This window comes from Chiloscyllium plagiosum, unplaced genomic scaffold, assembly GCF_037043375.1.
Source record: "Chiloscyllium plagiosum isolate Xiang-an unplaced genomic scaffold, Cpla_swu_hap1 HiC_scaffold_4, whole genome shotgun sequence".
NCBI classification, from domain to species: domain Eukaryota; kingdom Metazoa; phylum Chordata; class Chondrichthyes; order Orectolobiformes; family Hemiscylliidae; genus Chiloscyllium; species Chiloscyllium plagiosum.
Window position 1 is genome coordinate 42,589,376 of NW_028270142.1, and position 23,206 is coordinate 42,612,581.

General features: G+C 40.1%; 1 protein-coding gene across 1 annotated transcript in view; it reads right to left on the bottom strand.

The window, feature by feature from the left end:
* topaz1 (testis and ovary specific TOPAZ 1) overlaps positions 1–23,206 on the bottom strand; it is a 77,602-nt gene that overhangs the window by 3,540 nt on the left and 50,856 nt on the right. Inside the window, exons 15-19 of the mRNA XM_043689361.2 lie at positions 14,545–14,716; positions 9,297–9,397; positions 4,953–5,115; positions 3,295–3,459; positions 1,330–1,533 (exon numbers count right to left, since the gene is read on the bottom strand). Coding sequence (XP_043545296.2) covers positions 1,330–1,533; positions 3,295–3,459; positions 4,953–5,115; positions 9,297–9,397; positions 14,545–14,716 — 805 coding nt within the window. The remainder of the gene's footprint in view (positions 1–1,329; positions 1,534–3,294; positions 3,460–4,952; positions 5,116–9,296; positions 9,398–14,544; positions 14,717–23,206) is intronic.

Below are 23,206 nucleotides of genomic sequence, written 5' to 3' on the forward strand. Positions count from 1 at the left end.
CAGAACTAGAGGGCATTAGTTCAGGGTGAGAGGGGAAAGATATAAAAGAGACCTAAGGGGCAATGTTTTCATGCAGAAGGTGTTACATGTATGGAATGAGCTGCCAGAGGAAGTGGTGCAGGCCAGTACAATTGTAACATTTAAAAGGCATCTGGATGGGTATATGAATAGGAAAGATTTGGAGGGATATGGGCCGGGTGCCAGCAGGTGGGACTAAATTTGAGTTGGGACATCTGGTCGGCACGGACGTATTGGACGGAACAGTCTGTTTCCGTGCTGTATATCTCTATGGCTCTATGACATCTAGTGAACCAGTTCTGAAATACAGCTATTTAGGAAACATGATAGCAAATAGCAAGTAAGACATACAAATGTAACTGCTTTGAGTTGTGCTGGTTTGGAGATGGACAATATTCAGGTCCTCAAGAGAACTGTGTATGTGCTACCTGTATAGTGTAATGGGATTGCTAACAGCAACCAGAACCAAACAAACAGGCAGATGGTACCTCATTTTAACACACCTCTACCCCATGATGCAATAAAAACTGACAGGCAGAAAAATACCATCAGATCCATGTCAAACCTTCCTCAAAACCATGCTGGCCAGTGCATGAGGACAAAAGTAGGTCTTTCCCTACTCCCCAACCATGAAATATCCTGGAAGAGGCCGAAAAGAGATCTTATTGGGTGACACATTCTCGAGGTTCGCTGGCCTGGTGCTGTCATTTATCACCTTTGTGCACTTCCATGTTGCCCAGCTACACAGGCCAGAAGGGACATGTAGTGCTGGCAATCTTTGCACTGAGTGGGATGGGTGAGAGGGAAGTGTTGAGCAGCAGAAGAGAAATACACCATCCTGACACTGAACTACATTATTATCCTTTTACTATCGTGTTAAAGACAGGAATCATTTATTAACCAACTATGGGTATACCTACAGCAGGGCCCAGATTAGGGAATCCATCAAGTTCCAATTACTGGAGTAAGGTGGCTGTGTTCAGGCCAGAAGCAGCACAGAGCCTGTGGTTTCCCTTCCTGCCCCTGACCTACACCACACAGACTGTGGCTCACCATCACCTTCTCAGGGGCAACTGGGGATGAGTTTTAAATGCCTTGTCAATGACATACATACCCAATAAATAAATAAATAAATAGAAGAAAATACAATATAAATGACCTGACAGGAAATGATAAAGTAAAAGGCAAGTAAATATTTGGTGACAGACAGAAATTAACGGTGCTGACCAATGAATGGATTTCCATCTATTTTCTGGGACAAAATGGAATTTTAAACAAATGAACAAGAATACAATCTTGACACAGACTTACTCTTATACTGTTTTCTTGCTTTTGGCCACAAACAAGATCTTCCTAAAGCTGTAATTAAGTTTCTTACAGCCAAAGTGTTTACAGGAATATTTGCTGATCTCATAAACTCCAGTGTGTCAGTTGAGACCCCAAGACAATTATTCTGGATGCACTCTTGCAGCAGATTGTTGAAAATATTGACATACAGTGAGATATCCATGATACCTGCAATACATAAATAAAAACTTTAACTTGTTTGTCAAAAAAAATTGTAAATTTTTTCAAAAGGAAATTTCTCTTCAAGATTTTCCTCAAATCTACCAAGCTTTTGGTTACTTTTCTGAATAACTCCTTATTGAGTTTTGTATTAGACTTTGCTTAGCAACAAGTGAAGTGGCTTCTTTAAGACAGTATAAAACAAATATAAATTGTTTTGCAATGGTCCTACTTTGATGTCTCCCTCCTCCAAGATCGTAGTAATTACAAAGAACTAGGACAGATACTTGTGATGAAATTTAACTGGCACAGTAATGTGGTTGACTTTTAATTGCATTCAAATGGCTTAGCAAGCTACCCAATTGCAAGGATAATTAGGAATGGGCAACAAATACTGGCCTCAACAGCAATGCCCACATCCCATGAAAGAAGGAGAAAAATCCTGAAGATTTGGTGTATGCTTGGTTTTAGTTGATTGCAGATGTGGATCCAACGATCTCAATCTCTCAATGTTTAGCTTCTCCATCCAGATTTTTTCCACTTGCTTCCTCACACTGGGCTACATTTCAGTCATGATACCACCCTCGAGTATTTAGTTATTTCTAATCAGTTGGCTTAATGATATTATAGGCAGGCTTCACACTTCACACATCACAGCTCATCTTCATCTCATCTGCACCCAGTATTCACAAATCATGCTGGGAGTCTGGTTTATTTATTTGCTGCCGGCAAGTTTGGAAATTATTACCCACCCTGATTGCTTTGAAGTGGTGGTGCTGGTTTGGCCACTTTCCTGAACCAATTCTGTGTTGGATTTGCCACCAAGGTCACTAATAAAATGTAACATCTGCAATCAAGCCAGAGAGACCATGACCTTCCCTAACTCACCACAGCTCTCCCTTTTCCTGGGGGTGTGTATATTATCCAGACTGTAATGTCTATTAAGTAGAACCAGGTCGAAACCACTCTTAAAAGGTTTCTGGGCTGACCAGTATGTTGTTTTAAATACATTTTTTGAACACCTATTTAGTTACCATAAAATTATTACAAATTGGGGACAAAAAAGATGTTTGACGAGACAGGGAAGTTTTAAGTAAGCATTCATGTAATGAAATCTCCAGAAAAGATTTACAAGGATGTTGCCAGAGTTGGAGGAGTTGAGCTATAGGGAGAGGCTGAACAGGCTGGGGTGTTTTCCCTGGAGCGTCGGAGGCTGAGGGGTGACCTTATAAAGGTTACAAAATTATGAGGGGCACGGATAGGGTAAACAGTCGAAGTCTTTTCCCTGGGGTCAGGGAATCCAGAACTAGAGGGCATAGGTTTAGGGTGAGAGGGGAAAAGATATAAAAGAGACCTAAGGGGCAACTTTTTCACAGAGGGTGGTATGGGTATGGAATGAGCTGCCAGAAGAAGTGGTAGAGGCTGATAGAATTGCAACATTGAAGAGGCATTTGGATGGGTATATGAGTAGGAAGGGTTTGGAGGGATATGGGCCGGGTGCTGGCAGGTGGACTAGATTGGGTTGGGATATCTGGTCGGCATGGACGGGTTGGACCAAAGGTTCTGTTTCCATCTCTAGGACTCTAAATGTAACCACGTAATTTAAATATGTTCAATGCTCAATGAAAAGGAGAATATGAAATATTGAATATGGATGAATACAAAATTCAGAAACAAACTAATGGTTGACACAACATTCTTGTAAAATAAGTGTACTGTTCTCCAAATTCACAAGATCTGTGCAATACTAGATTGTTTCAATTCACTTACCATTTATTTTCTGGAATCCGGGCAAGTTCTGCAAAATTTCCAGTGTTTCACAATACATGTTATTCTGAAGAGTTGCATCAGCAAGGCTAAACAAAAAGTTGTGTCGATTGAGAACATCCAAATCATCACAGGGCCAATCTGGAGTAGAGATTATCCAACCAGATTCTGTGTATTAAAAATATATACATGAGAATAAGAAGAGATTTTATCTGGATAATTTCAGCAGCAAAGCGGTGATTGCCGATTTCATTTTGCAAGACCTAACCATCTAGATCAATGTGGGTCCTCTAGGTGACCAGCCAGTTGGTCCAGAATGTAAGTCATTAACAATGCCATTGATATGGTTACAGCAAAGAAGAGTCAGAACCCTCATCTCCACACTCCCCTCGCATAACACATGACAGACACCCACAAATACAGGTTCTCACATAAGCAAAGAACAATAATGTTGTTTATAAGAAATTTACGTTACTCTTATTGTGTTTAATATAAATATAAGTAACAATTTGTCTGAACAAAATTACTGTGCTGACTTTACAACACATTGGAACGTTTCAAATAAATAGGTGTGTCCTTGAAATACTTTTTAATCCAAGAATCAATTGAAAATTTACACATTAATATAAAAAAAATACATTTACTGGGTTTAGAGGGGGAAAAAAGCAAAATATTTGAAGTTTCCTTAAAGTTCCCATTAATTCTGAGGAATTTGTTTGCAGTGATGAGTGAATTCAGGTAGGTTAGGAATGATAGATGATCCATGTGGTGTTTTGCCATGACTAATTAGTTGCTGACAAAATGTTTCAGAGCCACTGGTTCCTTTCAGTAAATGTTGTGCACCTGAAACACATCCACTGGGGCAATGTAACATCCACAATACAAAACACTACAAATAAGATTAACTGTCCTTCAAAACTTTAGCTATATAAGCAATTTAAAAATCACTAACTGCTGATCAGAGGTGATGTCAGTCAGCAATTCTTCAAAAGGGTAGTGGAACTCTTTCTCCCCCACTGAGAATGCTGTCAAGGCTGGAGGGTCATTACACTACTTAAAAGCCAGGTTTGTTTGATTTTTGATGGGTAAAGGTATTGAAGGGTTAGGGCATCTGGTATGTCAGCGAATGGATTGGTGGAATAGAGTCAAGGGGCTGAAAGACCTCCTCCAACCCTTAATCAGCATGAAACTTAAAAGGAAAAGTTAAATAAATTTATGAGTTTGATTTTGACAACTCTAGCAAAGACACAATGATTCAGATAGATTATATTATTGTAAATTTCCACACTTAGCAAAGCAAGCAAATACTAAGTATTTTCCTTGACTATTACGAAGAATAGAAAGATTAAAATTCAGTGAAAGACGAAAGAAATGTTCCTCTGATAACTGAAACAAAACTAAAAAGTTACACAACTGTTCTAGTACAAATTTTCTTAGAAACTCTCCATAGTCATGAGATTACAGCAATCCCTAGGATTTTTGCAGAAAAACGGAAAATTTAATTGCTTTGTTCATATCACCATAAAATGTTTCAGAAAGTAACAGTCACAAGCAAAAGACCCTGATTTTGATAATGATAAGGAAAGCCTAACTTAAGCATTAGATGATTTGTAGTCACCCAGCTAGGGATGATTCTCATCATTTGGAATACTAGGACATACCTCTTAATAGCCGAAGTGCTTTATTCACACATCCTGTTCTGAGAAAGGCATCTCCAGCAATATTAATGATCTGGCATCTTGATACAGCATACTCACTAACGAGACCCTTCAATATCGTAAAATTCACTGGAATTTCCTGTAATGTGTCCAGAACTTTCCTTGCCTGAGATAAGACATAACAAATGCAATTGCATTATCAGTCAACACACTTACTTTCAACCAGAATCTCTTCTAAATCTAACAAAACAATAAAATACTGTAAGTCAGAGATAAAAACAGAAAATGCTGAAAGTATTCAGCAGCATCTGTGGAGAGAGAAACAGAGTTAATGTTTCAGGTCAATGACCTTCTGTCAGACCTGAACAGCTTCTAGGCAACAGTAGAGTCAAAGAAAAGGCCAGAGGGCAGTAGATAAACATAAGGGAAGGGTTAAAACCTGTAAAGTTGTTAGAAATGATGCTAAACCAATCCCCCAACTCAAGGTAATGTCAATAAAATACCACTTCACTCTTTGAGGAAGAAAGTTCTCCCATTACACTGTGGCAGAGTCTAGGATCAGAGGGCTTAGTTTCAGAATAATGGGATGATAACTTAAGACAAGATGAGGAGGAATTTATATGCTCAGATGGTTGAGCTGCTGAAACTCAATGCCACAGAGAACTGTGAAGACAGAGTCCCTTTATATACCTAAAACTGAGATAGATTCTTGATCTAAGGTTGTAGAGGTTTGGAAGATAAGGACACAATAATTTACAAGACAGACAAAAACAATTTGGGTAGAAAAAGTACAGAGAACACAGATTCGGTAAATCAAAGTCCAAGTCCTTTTTCTTAACCTATCTTTACCTCCCACTCTACAATATCGTTCCAATAAATTCCCTCTTAAGTTTACGGCAAATCAATTTTCAAAACCAGTTGTCATTTAGAGTGTAGCTTTGCTCGCTGAGCTGTAGGTTTGATATTCAGACATTTCATTACCTGGCTAGGTAACATCATCAGTGGCGACCTCCAAGTGAAGCGAAGCTGTTGTCTCCTGCTTTCTATTTATATGTTTGTCCTAGATGGGGTTCCTGGGGTTTGTGGTGATGTCATTTTCTGAGGGGTTGATAGATGGTACCTAAATCTATGTGTTTATGGCGTTGTGGTTGGAGTGCCAGGCCTCTAGGAATTCTCTGGCATTTCTTTGCTTAGCCTGTCCCAGGATAGATGTGTTGTCCCAGTCGAATTGGTGTTTTTTTTTCATCCGTGTGTAGGGCTACGAGGGAGAGAGGGTCGTGTCTTTTTGTGGCTAGCTGGTGTTCGTGTATCCTGGTGGCTAACTTTCTTCCCGTTTGTCCTACGTAGTGTTTGTGGCAGTCCTTGCATGGAATTTTGTAGACGGCGTTGGTTTTGTCCATGGGTTGTACTGGGTCTTTTAAGTTTGTTAGTTTTTGTTTGAGAGTGTTGGTGGGTTTGTGTGCTACTAGGATTCCGAGGGGTCTTAGTAGTCTGGCTGTCATTTCTGAAACTTCTTTGATGTATGGTAAGGTGGTTAGGGTTTCTGGCTGTGTTTGGTCTGCTTGTCGTGGTTTGTTCTTGAGGAATCTGCGGACTGTATTTTTTTTTTGAGTATCCGTTTTTCTCGAATATGTTGTATAGGTGGTTCTCCTCTGTTTTCCGAAGTTAGTCTGTGCTGCAGTGTGAGATGGCTCGGTGGAATAGTGTTCTGATACAGCTTCATTTGTGTGTGTTGGGATGGTTGCTGGTGTAGTTAAGTATTTGGTCAGTGTTTGTCGGTTTTCTGTATACGCAGGTTTGTAGTTCTCCATTGTCCTTTCTTTCGACTGTGACGTCCAGGAATGAGAGTTTGTTGCCAGTTTCTTCCTCCTTGGTGAACTTTATGCCTGTGAGGGTGTTGTTGATGATGTTAAATGTCTCTTCTATCTGGTTTAGTTTTGTGATGACAAAGGTGTCATCTACGTAGCGGACCCAGATTTTTGGTCTGATGGTTGGTAGGGCTGTTTGTTCTAGTCTTTGCATTACCGCTTCTGCTATGAATCCTGATAGCGGAGAACCCATGGGTGTGCCGTTGGTTTGTTTGTAGATTATATTGTTGAAGGTGAAGTGGGTGGTGAGGCACAGGTCCACTAGCTTCATGATGTTTTCGTTGGTAATGTGATTGATGGTGGTTGGGGTATGTGTGATGGTCTCTTCTAAAAGTGTGGTAAGTGTTTCCTTTGCCAGGTCGATGTTGATGGAGGTGAACAGTGCGTCGAATGACAGCCAGACTACTAAGACCCCTCGGAATCCTAGTAGCACACAAACCCACCAACACTCTCAAACAAAAACTAACAAACTTAAAAGACCCAGTACAACCCATGGACAAAACCAACGTCGTCTACAAAATTCCATGCAAGGACTGCCACAAACACTACGTAGGACAAACAGGAAGAAAGTTAGCCACCAGGATACACGAACACCAGCTAGCCACAAAAAGACACGACCCTCTCTCCCTCGTAGCCCTACACACGGATGAAAAAAAACACCAATTCGACTGGGACAACACATCTATCGTGGGACAGGCTAAGCAAAAACATGCCAGAGAATTCCTAGAGGCCTGGCACTCCAACCACAATACCATAAGCAAACAAATAGATCTAGGTACCATCTATCAACCCCTCAGAAAACGAACAGGAAATGACATCACCACAAACCCCAGGAACCCCATCCAGGGCAAACATATAAATAGAAAGCAGGAGACAACAGCTTCACTTCACTTGGAGGTCGCCACTGATGATGTTACCTAGCCAGGTAATGAAATGTCTGATATCAAACGTACAGCTCAGCGAGCAAAGCTACACCTTAAACCTCAACCTGAGCTACAAACCTTGCAAAAACCAGTTGTCATCTTTGGATGTCAACCTTCCTCTGTAAATTCCTCTAGGTTGTCTTCAGTCTCCTACAGCACAATTTTCTTATGGACAGCTATCTTACACAGAGCTATTCTGCTGGTGCTCCCCAACTGTTCCAAATACCCGATTTTATATACCCTAAAACATCAGATTGGTTCATTGTTTGATGTCATCCAAAATAGTAAAATTCAAATTCAACTGGATTTTGGTATCTGTGGCATAATTTAAACTGATTGGCCGAATTTGAATTTGTTATGTACCATGGCAATGTAGCTCCAGCTATTTGTTTCATAACCAAATGTTACATTTTAAAAATTTTCTTTCAGCACACTCTGCCAGCCAGAAGTTTCAATTCCCTTAAAGGTACAGTACACGTCTACAACTTCATAACAGTCCCTTACAAAAGGATGAGTATTTAATTCTTCTGCATGTTCTTTCACTGACCCTAGAAATCATGCACACTGATACTTAGTTTAGGTTCTGCCAGAGCCACTCAGTTCCTTGACTTCAAAAATGCTTTGGTTCAAACATGGACAAAAGATCCGAACCCCAGAGGTGAGGTGAGGTTAACTGGTCTTGACATCAAAAGCAGTATTTGACAAAGCATGGCATCAAGGAGCTCTAACAAAACTGGAGTCAATGGGAATCATGAGGAAAACTCTGGATTTTCCCAATTATTGAAACTGAATCAAATCATCCCAAGATTGATGACTCCAATTTTTGTCTTTTTTCGACTATTATGGACTTCACCATCAACTCTGATCTGAAGTTGAGATTTTCTTTCTTGTCCATTGCCAAGATACTTCCCTTCCTCAAGCCAAAATGTTTATATTTCCTTAATCTCATTCACTTCTGCAAAGTTGAATACTGCTTATAAATGGGATGATATCTCGACTAAACAGCCAGAAAAAGCCCTTTTTAAGATGGCTGAAGTCTTGCTCATCTTCAGCTTTTCACTTGATTATAACCATTATCCCATTACAACCATGCTCAACCCATCATCTTCTCTCACATCTCCCCAATCACGCCCCCGTCTTTTTCTTCTGACAGTCTTTTAAAAACAGTGGTTAGCATCATCTAACCATAGCTTTTGACTCTCCTTCCAAATATGATGATACCTGCATCAAGTGTCGCAGTACTTGACTGACTTCTCAAGTTACCATTTGTAAATTAAGTTAACAAAAATAGTGACTGGTAACATTCCAGCAGTATTGTGGATTACACAACAGACAAACATCTTCACTGAAATAACATTATAAAAAGTCTCTAGGTGTCAGCCAGTTCCCCAATAAAAAGAGTGACCACATAAGGGCGGTGTGCAGGGGTGACAAAAACTAAAACTTTTAATATCCTTTGGTGATGAAAAATGATAGAAAGAGGACAAAGTAAGGATGAAGGAGCAAATAAACTGAATTTGCTATTTTTCATTGAGATAGATGCACCTTGAACATACCTTTCTCCATTGCTCACTTTTATAGTAGGCAACCATCACAGAGGTTCCAATCCTGATGAGCAATTGCTTGATCATACCATTCATGTGCGGCTTTTGGCAAACTAAAAACCAAAACACCAACAGACTTGCATTATACTCTGTATTCTAATATTTCACTTCACATTCACTGTGCCAATGCGTGGGTGATAAATATTGTCTGGAAAGTATCTACTTTACAAGAAAAAAGTAGTGCCAGCTAAATTAAAGGCTTTTATTAAAGTTAACAGGCAGCAAGTAAGCAAATCCTACCTCAGTCCACCAATGGATTCACAGTGAACTTAAAACATGAAATAACCCTCAATGACGCACGATCAGTTAGGGAATCAGTTACAGCAAGGAGGGATGATATCTCATATACAATTTAGGAACAAAAAGGGGCAATTACACAGTTAGGTGTGTATTATAGACTCCCAAACAGTCAGCAAGTAACTGAAGAAACAGTTATGTGGTCAATTCACTAACATGTGTGAAAATAACAATCGGATAATTAAAGGGATTTCAATTACCCTCAACATTAATTGGGATAATTATTATATAAAGGGTTCAAAGGGGGCAGAATTCTTGAAATGTATACAGGATAGCTCTTCATGTCAATCTGTAGATGGTCCCACAAGGGACAGTGCAGTTTTGGGACTTAATTCTGGAAATGAAACCAGATAGCTGTTCAAACTGGCAGTGGGTGTGCATTTTAGTGATAACGATCAGAACACCATATGTTTTAAAACAGAAGTTGCTGGAAAACCTCAGGTCTGGCAGTGTCTATAGGAAGAAAGCAGAGTTAACGCTGCGAGTCTTGTGACTCTTAATTTCTTCAGCAGAACTGACGAACCATCAGTGGACTTGAAACGTTAACTCAGTTTTCTACTCTCAGATGGTGCCAGACCTGCTGAGTTTCGCTGTTGCTGTTTCAAATCTCCAGCATCTACTGTCTGTTTTAATATATTACCACACATTTTAAGTTTATTATGGAAAAGGATAGAAATGGTCTACACAAAAAAAGAGTGTTTTGGATTGGGTGAAGTAGATTTTATTAAAATAAACAAAGTTGTTTGAGGGTAAATCTACAAGAAAACAGCAAGAGTTTTCAAGAGCAATAAAAGGTACAGAGGAGAGTACAGGCCCAATATGTTCCCTTTAGATTTAAATATAGGAGCCACAAGCCATCAGAAACCTGGATGTCTAGGAATTTTCAGGACTGAGTAAAAAAAAAGAGAAAAAAGAGGTATAACAGGCACAGAGAGAGCAAGATAACTAAGGCACTACAGGAGCACAGAAGGTGCGGGGTGTGGGAGGAGTCAAGAAAGTAATTAGGAGAGCAAAAGGGGGGACATGAGAAAATGCTGTCAAGGAAGATTACAGAGATTCCCAAGATGTTCTACAAGTATATCAAGGGGAGAGAGAATAACCAGGGAAAGAGCAGGGTCTATTACAGATCCAGGGGGCAATCTGCGCATGAAGTTGGAAGACATCAGTAGTGTGTTAAATGGTACTTCACATCTCTTTACTCAGGAGGAAGAGGATGCAAGTACAGAATTCAAGATGACGAACTGGGAAGTTTCTGAGCAGATTGATAACGGGTGGTACTGGAAACTCCCTTAGTTGAAGGGTCAATAATAAGGGGGCACAATTTGTTTTAAAGTGAAAATACCAAGAGGTTTAGACAGAAGTTCAGGAAAAACATTTACACCCACAGGGTGCTGTGGTTCTGGAATGCACTGTCTAGCAGCGTAATTGGGCAGGAAATCTCAACCTTTAAAAAGATACTTCGATGAACACTTGAAGTGTCATAATATTCAAGGCTATGGGCCTAGTAGGAAAATGGGACTAGTGTAGGTAGTAGTATGGTTATGATGGCAAGAGTGAAGACTGCAGATGCTGGAGATTAGAGTCAACAGTCAAGATTAGTGTGGTGCTGGAAATGCACAGGTCAGGCAGCATCCGAGGAGCAGGAAAATCGAAGTTTCGGGCAGAAGCCCTTCATCAGGAATGGTTTTGATGGTAGAGTTTAGTTGGTTGAAGGGTCTTCTGTTCTGTATTATTCTATGAATTGTTCCTAACCAAACTTCATGAGTAACAGATGTTGGACATCAAGTTTGTAATAAACAAAAATTAACAATTTATTATTCAGAGTATAAACCAGCAGAAGAGAAGAAGAACAAGGCACTCTAATTAATTTCTACGATCTAAACCCAACATTCTTTGATCGTAAACTCCCCACTCTCATACCAACAGATAGACACAGTTTAGAGATAAAAATAAAAGAACTGTAATTTGCCAGATCAATAAGCATTTCAAATGATGAATACCAGGATTTCATTCCTTGGACAATGGGTGTATTACAGGCACAGTATCTTGCTTGAATTCTGAACTCACTGGTTAATGCAAACAGATTCTGCAGACCTCTGGAGAATTTTGTTTGTATCTTATAGCCTAGGATTCTTTTCTCAGAACTTTCAATAAATCAATAACTGCAGAACAACTGGAGGGAGTAAAATCAAAAAGTTTCCCAGTGTGGTAGTTACTAAAGCCTTTGCTTCCTGACCAGTCAGAGCCAGTTCATTTTTTTCCCTTTCTTTTTCAATGTTCTCTGTGATTGACTAGCCGCACCTATCCTCTCTGATTGATCGATCAATATCCAAACAACTGGCAGTCCCCAAGTAGAACATCTTGTTGCCAAATTATCCACAATATCCTTACAACAATAATTAAACTGCATTATCATTTCAGGCCAGTTTCTAACAGTGAACATCAGTCTTTTGTTTTCTTTTTGTAAGTGCATTATTGTTCAAAGTTCAATTCTCAACTGCAACTCCGTTCCAAACCAAAAATAAAAGGAAAATAAAAAGGTCTCAACAAGAGAGTGCAGTAAACTGGTACTGAGATGATCAGAGCTGAAAATGTGTTGCTGGAAAAGCGCAGCAGGTCAGGCAACATCCAAGGAACAGGAGAATCGACGTTTCGGGCATAAGCCCTTCTTCAGGAAGGGCTTATGCCCAAAACGTCGATTCTCCTGTTCCTTGGATGCTGCCTGACCTGCTGCATTTTCCAGCAAAACATTTTCAGCTCTGATCTCCAGCATCTGCAGTCCTCACTTTCTCCACTGAGATGATCAGCCATGGTATAGTGTGTCGGGGCAGGTTAGATGGGTTGAATAGTCTACTTCTGTTCTTATGTTCTCCCATCCTAGCATCGTATCATATCTCATTTGCACCAAGCCACTGCCATTCCAGAAGACCCCGTTGTCCATTCCATCCACAATACATTTCCTCACTGGTGTTGACCACTCAAGTATAGTAGTTTATAACATTTCCCTTCTCAATTTAACACCCTTCCTGACTCTGCTGAGTTCATTCCCCCCCATGAAATTCCCTAGTATAGGGCACTACACTTGAAGTACTGTTTATAAGGCCACAGTTGGACTCCTGCATACAATTCTGGTTGCCTTACTGTAGGAAGGATGTTATCAAACTGGACATAGATTAGATTCTCTACTGTATGAAAACAGGCCCTTCAGTCCAACAAGTCCACACCGCTCCTCCAAAGACAAACCCACCCAGACCCATTCCTCTACCCTATACTCACACCTGACTAATGCACCTAACTATGGGCAATTTGGCGTGTCAATTCACCTGACATGCACATCTTTGGATTGTGGGAGGAAACCAGAGCACCTGGAGGAAACCCACGCAGACATGGGGAGAATGTGCTAGCTCCACACAGACATTGCTTGAGGTGGGAATCGAACCCAGGTCCCTGGTGCTGTGAGGCAGAAGTGCTAACCACTAAGCCACTGTGCCGCCCATAGAGTGCAAAAAAAAATTTACAAGTTTTTTTACAGAGACTGGAGGGTCTGAGTTATAAGGAGACGCTGGATAAGCTGGGACATTTATTTTCCCCCCATGGAGCATTGGAGGCTGAGGGTGACCTTATAGAGATTTACAAAATCATGAGGGGCATAGATAAGTGCCAATGCTTTTTTCCCCCAGGGGAAAAGACATTGGTTTAAGGTGGTGGGGGGGGTTTACAAGGGACCCAAGGGGCAACTTTTTCCACAGAAGGTGCTGCATATATGGACTGACTTGCCAGAGTAAGTGGCAGAGGCAGGTACATTTAAAAGACATTGGGACAGTCACATGGATAGGAAAGGTTTAGGGGAATATGGGCCAAATGCAAACAAATGGGAGTAGTTCAGTTTAGGAAACTTGGTCAGCATGGATGAGTTGGGCCAAAGGACCTGTTTCCATGCTGTATCACTCTATGACATGCGAGACAGAAAAGCAGGGACACAAATGGACAGAGCAACATAATAAGGATGAGTGCAATGCATTTGAGTGATTGAAGGTAACAGGAAAGAAAGGAAGTGGGAAAAATAGACGCAGAGCGAAACAGGAGACAAAAATAGAGGTAGGATAACGACCTTGGAGAGAGGCACAGAGTAAGCACATGATTGCCAAACAAAATTTCTACCCTACATTGCACTCATGACAATACAGCAGCATTCCTAAATTAAGAAGTCAAAAACAAGCCAGAATTCTGCCTTTAAATCATTGCTAAACCACCATGTTCTTGTTGGTATTAGCTGAGGACGAGGTCAAGCTTGGATGAGACAAAGTGCTTGGAGTATGCTTTCCAGTCTTTGTCCCCTCACTCTAATCCCATTTTGAGGCTTAAAACTTGTCACAGCCCTTCAATAACACTGAGCGGGAGAGCGTGCAATTGAGAACACCAGCCTATTAGACTGGGAGTACAAGTGTTACAACTGTTAGAGCTCCATGGTGGCTTGAGACTCCAAAATTTCAGCTGACAATTTCACTTAGGAAATGTTGATTTATGTAATGGTATGAGTAATGCCAGTTGGCACAAATAGGCAGAAGAACCATATTGCTATAAGGGTGAGTTGCTGCTTTCAACAACATTGAGCATGGGATCAAGCAGTGAATGATGCAACTGATCCCAAATCCCTTGGAGGTTATTAGCAGTCATCCATTAGCTTTTAAGCTTTGGCTTTGACAATCTAAATGAATGTGGCTGTGAACATATTAGGAAATGAACAACTAAAGACAGTCAATATCGAAAAGCACTGGTTATAAACAAAAGTGATATTGCTTTGGTTACAACAAAGAAATCTAGCTGTAATGCATTTTTTAAGAACTCCCTTAAGCCAGTCACGAAGATATTTTCATGAAAACATTAAACAAATGAGCCACACCTGCTTTTGCAAATTCGCAGAAAGGGACTGCAGCTCCATTATCCTTATTTTTTATCAGAGTAATTGCAATGCATGTGGCAATTCTGTGAAGGTCACTTTTACTGTCATCATTCCAACATAGGCTCTGAAAGAAAGTTCCCATTTTGCTCCATTCTCCTTTTTCTTTGTATTGCTGAAAAGCAAAAAAGAAAGGTCAAAAACCAGAATGAGACGATACTGAGACACAAACGTACATACTGCAGACCAGGAAGACCTGTGCCAAGTCAGATGGTTTTAGCTGGGGTAATAATATGTCATTTCGATTCACTTAAGGAAAAGATTTGCATCATGAAGCATCTTTCATGCTATAAGGATGTCCCCAAACTTTACAAAATTTACCTGAAGCATAGTTAATATTACAGAAAGGTAACTAATTTGAGCAAAGCAAGATCCTACAAATATCAATGTGGTAAATGCTGGTCAAGGTATAAATTTGAACCAGGTCACTGGAAGAGAACTGCTCTTCTTGAGATGCAATTTTCTATACTCAAAAGGAGGGTAGAAGGAGATTTGGTTTAACATCTCAAGTTGAAAGATGACACTCTCTCAATACTGCTTTGGAGTGACAGTATAGATTATGTGGTTAATTGCCCAGGACAGTGTTCCATTTCACAGGCTTTGTGATTTGACACATTAGAGTTAGCCAGTGAGCTACGGCTCACACCAAGGAAAAGGGTAGAGCTGACTATCCTGTTTTCACTGTCTAGGTGAACACTACTTTTCATCATTTATATAAATGATTTGGATGCGTGCATAAGAGGTATAGTTAGTAAGTTTGCAGATGACACCAAAATTGTCAGTGTAGTGGACAGCGAAGAAGGTTACCTCAGAATACAACAGAATCTCGATCAGATGGGCCAAAGTGGTAGATGGAGTTTAATTTAGATAAATGTGAGATGCTGCATTTTGGGAAAGCAACCATAACAGGACTTATATACTTAATGGTAAGGTCCTAGGGAGTGTTGCTGAACAGGAAGACCTTGGAGTGCAGGTTCATAGCTCCTTGAAAGTGGAGTCACAGGTCGATAGGATAGTGAATGCGGCGTTTGGTATGCTTTCCTTTATTGGTCACAGTATTGAGTACAGGAGTTGGGAGGTCATGTTGCGGCTGTACAGGACATTTGTTCGGCCACTGTTGGAATATTGCGCGCAATTCTGGTCTCCTTTCTATTGGAAAGATGTTGTGAAACCTGAAAGGGTTCAGAAAAGACTTACAAAGATGTTGCCAGAGTTGGAGGATTTGAGCTATCAGGAGAGATTGAATAGGTTAGGGCTGTTTTCCCTGGAGCATCAGAGGCTGAGGGGTGACCTTATAGAGGTTTATAAAATCATGAGGGGCAGGGAGAGGATAAATAGGCAAAGGTTTTTCCCTGGGGTGGGAGTATTTAGAACCAGAGGGCATAGGTTTAGGGTGAGAGGAGAAAGATATAAAAGAGACCTAAGGGGCAACATTTTCAAGCAGAGGGTGGTACGGGTATGGAATGAGCTGCCAGAGGAAGTGGTGGAGGCTAGTACAATTGCAACATTTAAAAGGCATCTGGATGGTATATGATTAGGAAGGGTTTGGAGGGATATGGGTCAGGTGCTGGCAGGTGGGACTAGATTGGGTTGGGATATCTGGTCAGCATGGACGAGTTGGACTGAAGGATCTGTTTCCGTGCTGTACATCTCTATGACTCTATCCATTATTAAGTCTGGGCCTCTTCACTTAGGGAAAAATGTCAAGAGGATAGAGAAGATAGGAAAGAGATTTTACTGAAATAACATGGATAAGGTGGTGAAAATAAACGCTGACAGATTAATTTGTATGGTCTTCTTTAGCATCATATGGTGGAAAAAGCTGGGAAGAACATGGCACAGTAGCACTTGAGGCAGTGGGCTTAACAGCCTTATCCATTCAAGTAACAGAAGCAGGCATTAGTGTTTATGATTTATTATATTGCTACAACACAGAGATAAAAGAGTGGTCTCCTAGCACAGTGGTGGTTTCTACTACTGGGCCAGTTCAAATCCCACCTTCCATGGAGAATCATAATGTTTGAACAGTGATCCTTCCGGTTTAATTCAGTACTTTGCACACTGGTAGGACACTGGGTTAGTAGGCAGGTAGCAGACATACATAACGCTACATTCTGAAATAATCCAACTATGAAGAAAATTATTTCGGTCTACTTTTATACTCCTCCATTTAGCTTAAATTAATTTATTACTTTATATTGTTAAAGAATATCCACTAATTATCAAGAGTGCTGTTCAAAACCATTATAATGCTTAACAAACAGAAAATATACAACTAAACAAAAGCTAAGTACTACAGATGTTGGAGATATGAAATAAAAACAAAGTGCTAGAGAAACTCAGCAAGTTGAGCAATATCTGTAGAAACAGAACTAAATGTTTCAAGTCTGATATTGGACTGTTAACTTTGTCTTTCTCCACTGATCCTGCCAGAGTTTCTCCAGCACTCTATTTCAGGAAATATACATCTAAAGAGGATCCCTGATTTACAAATGCTTGTAGTGATGAACACAATCATAAACAGGGTTTTAAAATTTAAAGACCCAATATAAAAACATTTCCAGCACTTATGAGCAGCTGCTTTCCACTGTTAGTCTTGTAAACTGACTCCAAAAAGGAACCCATTTGCAACCTGGGGACTACCTATACATTTCAGCAAATCGGTGCTGCTTACTGTGGTTTTGAAGATGTGCTTTTTACTATCATGTAGTACACATTATATAGATGGGTTTCACCGACTTTAGTGGAATTCTAGTGATATTTTCAGCTCAAGTTGATGTGCTCATTTTTGCATGTTATATTGTTTGTTAAGTGGAGATATACAAATGAGGCTCTTCCATAATGATTTATTTTTATAATAAAAGGGTCAGGGTTGCCCCTCTAATCCTGGCACAAGACAGATTTTTTTCTTTTAAAAAATACTTGCATATAGGACCCTGCTCTAGCCTAAAGTAGCATTAAGTGTGATTTGATGCTTCTTCCTGTTTGTTTCTTACATGATTTACAGAGAACCAAAACAAACAGGATAAAGCCCTGGCCCAGATGGATTGCATTCCACACATTTTAAAATCATGTAGGGTATTACTGTACATTTAATAATTCATTAGAAAAAGATACAGGGTCATAGCACTGGGGGATAGTTAATGTAAATATAGGAGTATATTTATATTTAAAATCAGGTGAAGAACATGAGCAGTATCTACAGACTTGTCAGTTTGTCAATGGTTAGACGAATACTGGAGTCCCTATTAAATGAGGAATGTAAAAGATGAAAAATATAATAAAGAATACCTGTCATGATTTCACAAGGGAAAAAAATTCTGAACAGAATTTTTCGAAATAGTAATAGGAAAAGTCTTTCTTGTTATCATTTCCTTCAACCAGAGAGAGAACAGACAACAGTGATGCAGTAGATGTAATTTATCTGGATTTTCAGAAGACTTTCAATCAGTTGCCCATAACAGACTAATGAAGGAGGTCAGTATATGGAGTCAGGGCACTTGGCAGGATGGATTGTGTACTGGCTTCAAGACTGAAAGCACACAGTGGTTGTAAGGGTAGTCATTCACAGATGCAGTAGATGAAAAGTGGTATTCGACAGGGATCAGTGCTGGGGTCACTGCTATTCACAATTTACATTAGTGATTTGGATTTTGGAATAACAATAATTTCTAAATTTGTGGAGACACCAACTTCAGGTCACAGTCAACATTAATACTGCAGGAAGATTTGTCGACTCCAATTTTATTAGTAGTTGGTGAATGAAAGTCAAATTAATACGCAGTACACTTTGTTAAGACTAGAATATGGGGGAGGGGAACAAAGGGATCTCAAAGAACAAATACAATCAATCTTGCTTCATTGGTTAGCAAGATCCTAATAGAAAATGTCTGGTAACAGATTTTAATTCTAGCACTGGATTGAAAAACAAGCTAGTCATGTGCAATCTGTATCGAGCCTTGGTTACAATTCTATTACAAACAGCACTAGAGAGGGTGCTGAAAAGGTTTCCCAGTACAATGACAAAACGGAAGGGTATAACTTTCAGGAAAGGATTAAACAAACTGGGCCCCTTTTCTCTTGCAACATCAGGTTTGAAGAGTTACTCAATAGAGGTATTCAAGATTCCTAAAAGGTATTGATAGAGTTGATGCAGAGAAAATGCTTCCTCTTGTGGAGAAGATCAATACTACAGGCCATCAATATAAAATAGTCATTGAGAATCCAATTGGGAATTCAGAAGCAATTTCTTTAACTATGAAATGGTGAGAATGTGGAACTTGCTACCAGAGGGAATGGTTGAAGTGAATAGTACCGATACATTCAAAGGGAAACCAGACAAATGTAGGAGGGAGAAGACAATGGAAGATTACAATAACAGATTTAGATGAGAACTAATTGGAGGAGATCCAAATGGAGTGTAAACACTGGCATGGATAGTTGGGCCAAATGGCTGGTGTATGATATATTCTAGATGATTCAAAGATGGCCACCCAGTTATGCTTATGACTAAAAAAAACTCCCAAATGGAATACTGAATGCATACATTATACAAAGCACAAGTTACTTATTGCAGGAACTCCAAAAGTTGTTTTCAGGATATTTAAGAAAGTTGAACTGCTTAAATTGGTAAGTAGTACATTGCAAGTTACAAGTCAGAAAAATCCAACAATGTAAAGGTCAAATTAAGGTATGTTAAATTTATATAGGATTTGTACACATTATTTTCCTTTTTCCATGTATTTCTGTTGGTGTCAAAGTAGGAAAGTTGCATCTCAATCTTCCCAAAAACATGTCGTCAGATCACTCCAACAGAACAGCTTACTAAAAAAAAACAGAACTGAAAATTAGAACTAGATTCTTCCACTTTCTGTCAACATTCAAATCGGAGCAAAGAACCAGAAGCACAGGAAGCAAAGCAATTTACACAAACTCCGTTATAAATGGACAACTAAAACAAGCCAATTAGCACTGCCAGACAGCTACTAAGTAGACAGCAGTGAGTGAACAATATTTGTGCTACTCCAACCACTGACTAAATGGGCAAAAGTAGGCAAGTCTGAAATTAATTAAGTTACGATGACCACAGGGCACTGCAAAACACAAGTCAACGAGCAGCAGGACAGCAACCAATTAACTACAAAATCAAATAGTCAATTAAGGAACTTGTGACACATCCAGCACATCAAGGGTAATAGGTATCAAACATATTAATTGGAGAAGTTGGCACAGCAACTAATCGAACTAGCAGAGCACCAGCAAACGAACATTCAGACAGCAGCAGGTAGAGCAAAGTAAAATTAAATGCATTTGGCACTTGCAAATCAATACCCCTTTCCTACCTTTGCCAATGCTTCCTGCCGCTAAGCGACTTGTGCCAGTTTCACCGGCAGTTAACTTTTCAAAACGTTACGATCGATTATCATATAACTGCCAACTGTAAAGATGAGTTAAAGAGAAAAGTAAACGCGTCTTTCAGCTTAAAGTAGCCTTTGGAACTTAAAACAATTAGAACTACTTAAAGCAGGCATTCAAATACAGTATTTTAACCTGTTTAAATGCATGTGAAGTATTCCCAGTATTTTAAAGATTGTAAGCGAGCATGAAGTTAAATCACTGGAAGTAAAGTTTTTCTTAATGAGGATCCATGGGTGCTTTTTTTTGGGGGGGGTGGAGGTTCTTAAAATCCTGGTGCTTTCAGCATTTATATAGTCAGTTTTACAGCATAGTAAGAAAGGGGCCTTTCAGTTCATCATGCCTGTGCCAGATAACCAACCACCTATACATTCTGATCTCATTTTCCAGCTTTTGACCCGTAGCCTTGTTTGCTGTGGCACTTTAGGTTATCATCTAAATACTACTGAAATGTTCTGACAGTTCCCACCGCTAACACCTTTTCCAGGTCATGACTTCCAACATTCTCTAGGCGGAAAAAATTCTTCCTCAAATCCCATCTAAACCTCCTGCCCTTTATTTGAAATCTATGCCCTCCCCCCCCCGTCGTATTGATCTCTCCACGACAATGTTGTAACGGGCTGGAAAACTGTATCAATTTGAACTGCCTGGGTAAATTTATTACTCGGGCTGGTGGTGCCATACGATGTCACTGAATTAATCAAGGCTCAAGTTAGTGCTCTGGGAGACAATCAAATACTACCACAGCAATTGGTAAAATTTACAGGATTTAATAAAGTTGGAACAGAAGTTAATCTCTGTAATGGTGCTAATGACTATCAATTGTTCATTAATGTCCTTTAGGAAAGGAAATTTGTCTTCCTGCCCTGATGTAGCCTACATACTACTCCAGACCCATAGCAATGTAGTTGACTTTTAACTGCCTCCTGAAATGGCTAAATAAGCCACTCAGTTATAGAGTCTCAGAGTTGTACAGCACAGAAACAGACCCTTTGGTCCAACTTCTCCATGCCAATCAGTTATTCTAAACTATTCTAGTCCCATTTGCCAGCACTTGGCCCACATGCCTCTAAGACTTTTCTATTCATATACTCATCCAGATGCCTTTTAAATGCTATAGTTACACCAGCCTCCTCCACATCCTCTGGCAGCTCAATTGATACACATACCACCTTCTGCGTGAAACGTTGCCCCTTAGGTCTCTGTTATACCTTTCCCCTCTCACTCTAAACCTATGCCCTCTGGTTCTGGACTCCTCCACTCCAAGGAAAAGACTTTGTCTATTTATCCTCTTCATGCCCCTCATTATCTTATAAACCTTGATAAAGTCACCCCTCAGCCTCCGACGCTCCGGGAAAACAGCCCCAGCCTATTCAACCTCTCCCTTTAACTCAAACCCTGGCAACATCCGTGTAAATCTTTTCTGAACCCTTTCAAGTTTCACAACATCTTCCCGATAGAAAGGAGACCAGAATAGCACGCAATATTCCAAAAGTGGTCTAATTAATGTCCTGTACAGCCGCAACATGACCTCCCAACTCCTACAGTCAATACCCTGACCAAAGGAAAGCATACCAATCGCCTTCTTCACTATCCTATCTACCTGCAAGGCCACTTTCAAGAAACTATGAACCTGCACTCCAATGTCTCTTTGTTCAGAAACACTCCCTAGGGCCTTACCACTAAGTGTACAAGTCCTGCTAAGATTTGCCTTTCCAAAGTGCAGCAGCTCACATTTATCCAAATTTAACTCCATCTGCCATTCCTCAGCCCATTGGCCCATCTGATCAAGATCTCGTTGTACTCTGAGGTAACCCTCTTCGCTGTCCACTACGCCTCCAATTTTGGTGTCATCTGCAAACTTACTAACCATACCTCCTATGTTCACATCCAAATCATTTATGTAAATGATGATTAGAGCTCCCAGCACCGATCCTTGTGGCACTCCACTGATCACAGGCCTATACTCTGAAAAGCAACCCTCCACCACAATACTCTGTCTTCTACCTTCGAGCCAGTTCTGTATCCAAATGGCTAGGTCTTCTTGTATTCCACGAGATCTAACCTTGCTAACCAGTGTCCCATGGAGAACCGTGTCAAACGTCTTACTGAAGTCCATATAGATCACATCCACTGCTCTGCCCTCAATCCTCTTTATTTCTTCTTCAAAAAAACTCAATCAAGTTCGTGAGACATGATTTCCCATGCACAAAGCCACTCTGACAATCCCAATCAGTCCTTTCCTTTCCAAATACTTGTACATCCTGTCCCTCAGGATTCCCTCCAACAATTTGCCCACCACCAATGTCAGGCTATAGTTCCCTGGCTTTTCCTTACCACCTTTCTTAAATAGTGGCACCACATTACCCAACCTCCAGTTTTCCGGCACCTCACCTGTGACAGTTGATGATTCAAATACGAAGCAAAGGGCCCAGCAATCACTTCTCTAGCTTCCCACAGAGTTCTAGGGTACACCTGATCAGGTTCTGGGGATTTATCCACCTTTATCTGTTTCAAGACATCCAGCACTTCCTCCTCTGTAATATGGACATTTTTCAAGATGTCACCATCAATATCCCCACATTCTATATCTTCCCTGTCCTATTCCACTGTAAACACTGATGAAAAATACTCATTTCGTATCTCCTCCAAGCAAAGGGCTGCCTTGCTGACCCTTGAGGGGCCCTATTCTCTCCCTGGTTATCCTTTTGTCCTTAAATGTATTTATAAAAACCCTTTGGATTCTCCTTAACCCTATTTGCCAAAGCTATGTTCCCTTTTTGCCCTCCTGATTTCCTTCTTAAGTATACTCCTACTGCCTTTGTACTCTAAGGATTCACTCGATCTATCCTGTCTATACCCGACATATACTTCCTTCTTTTTCTTAACCAAAACCTCAATTTCTCTGTCATCCAGCATTCCCTACACCTACCAGACTTTCCTTTCACCCTAACAGGAATATACTTTCTCTGGATTCTTGTTATCTCATTTCTGAAGGCTTCCCATTTTCCAGCCGTCCCTTTACCTGCGAACATCTGCCCCAATCAGCTTTTGAAAGTTCTTGTCTAATACCGTCAAAATTGGCTTTCCTCCAATCTAGAACTTCAACTTTTAGATCTGGTCTATCCTTTTCCATCATTATTTTAAAACTAATAGAATTATGGTCACTGGCCCCAAAGTGCTGCCCCAC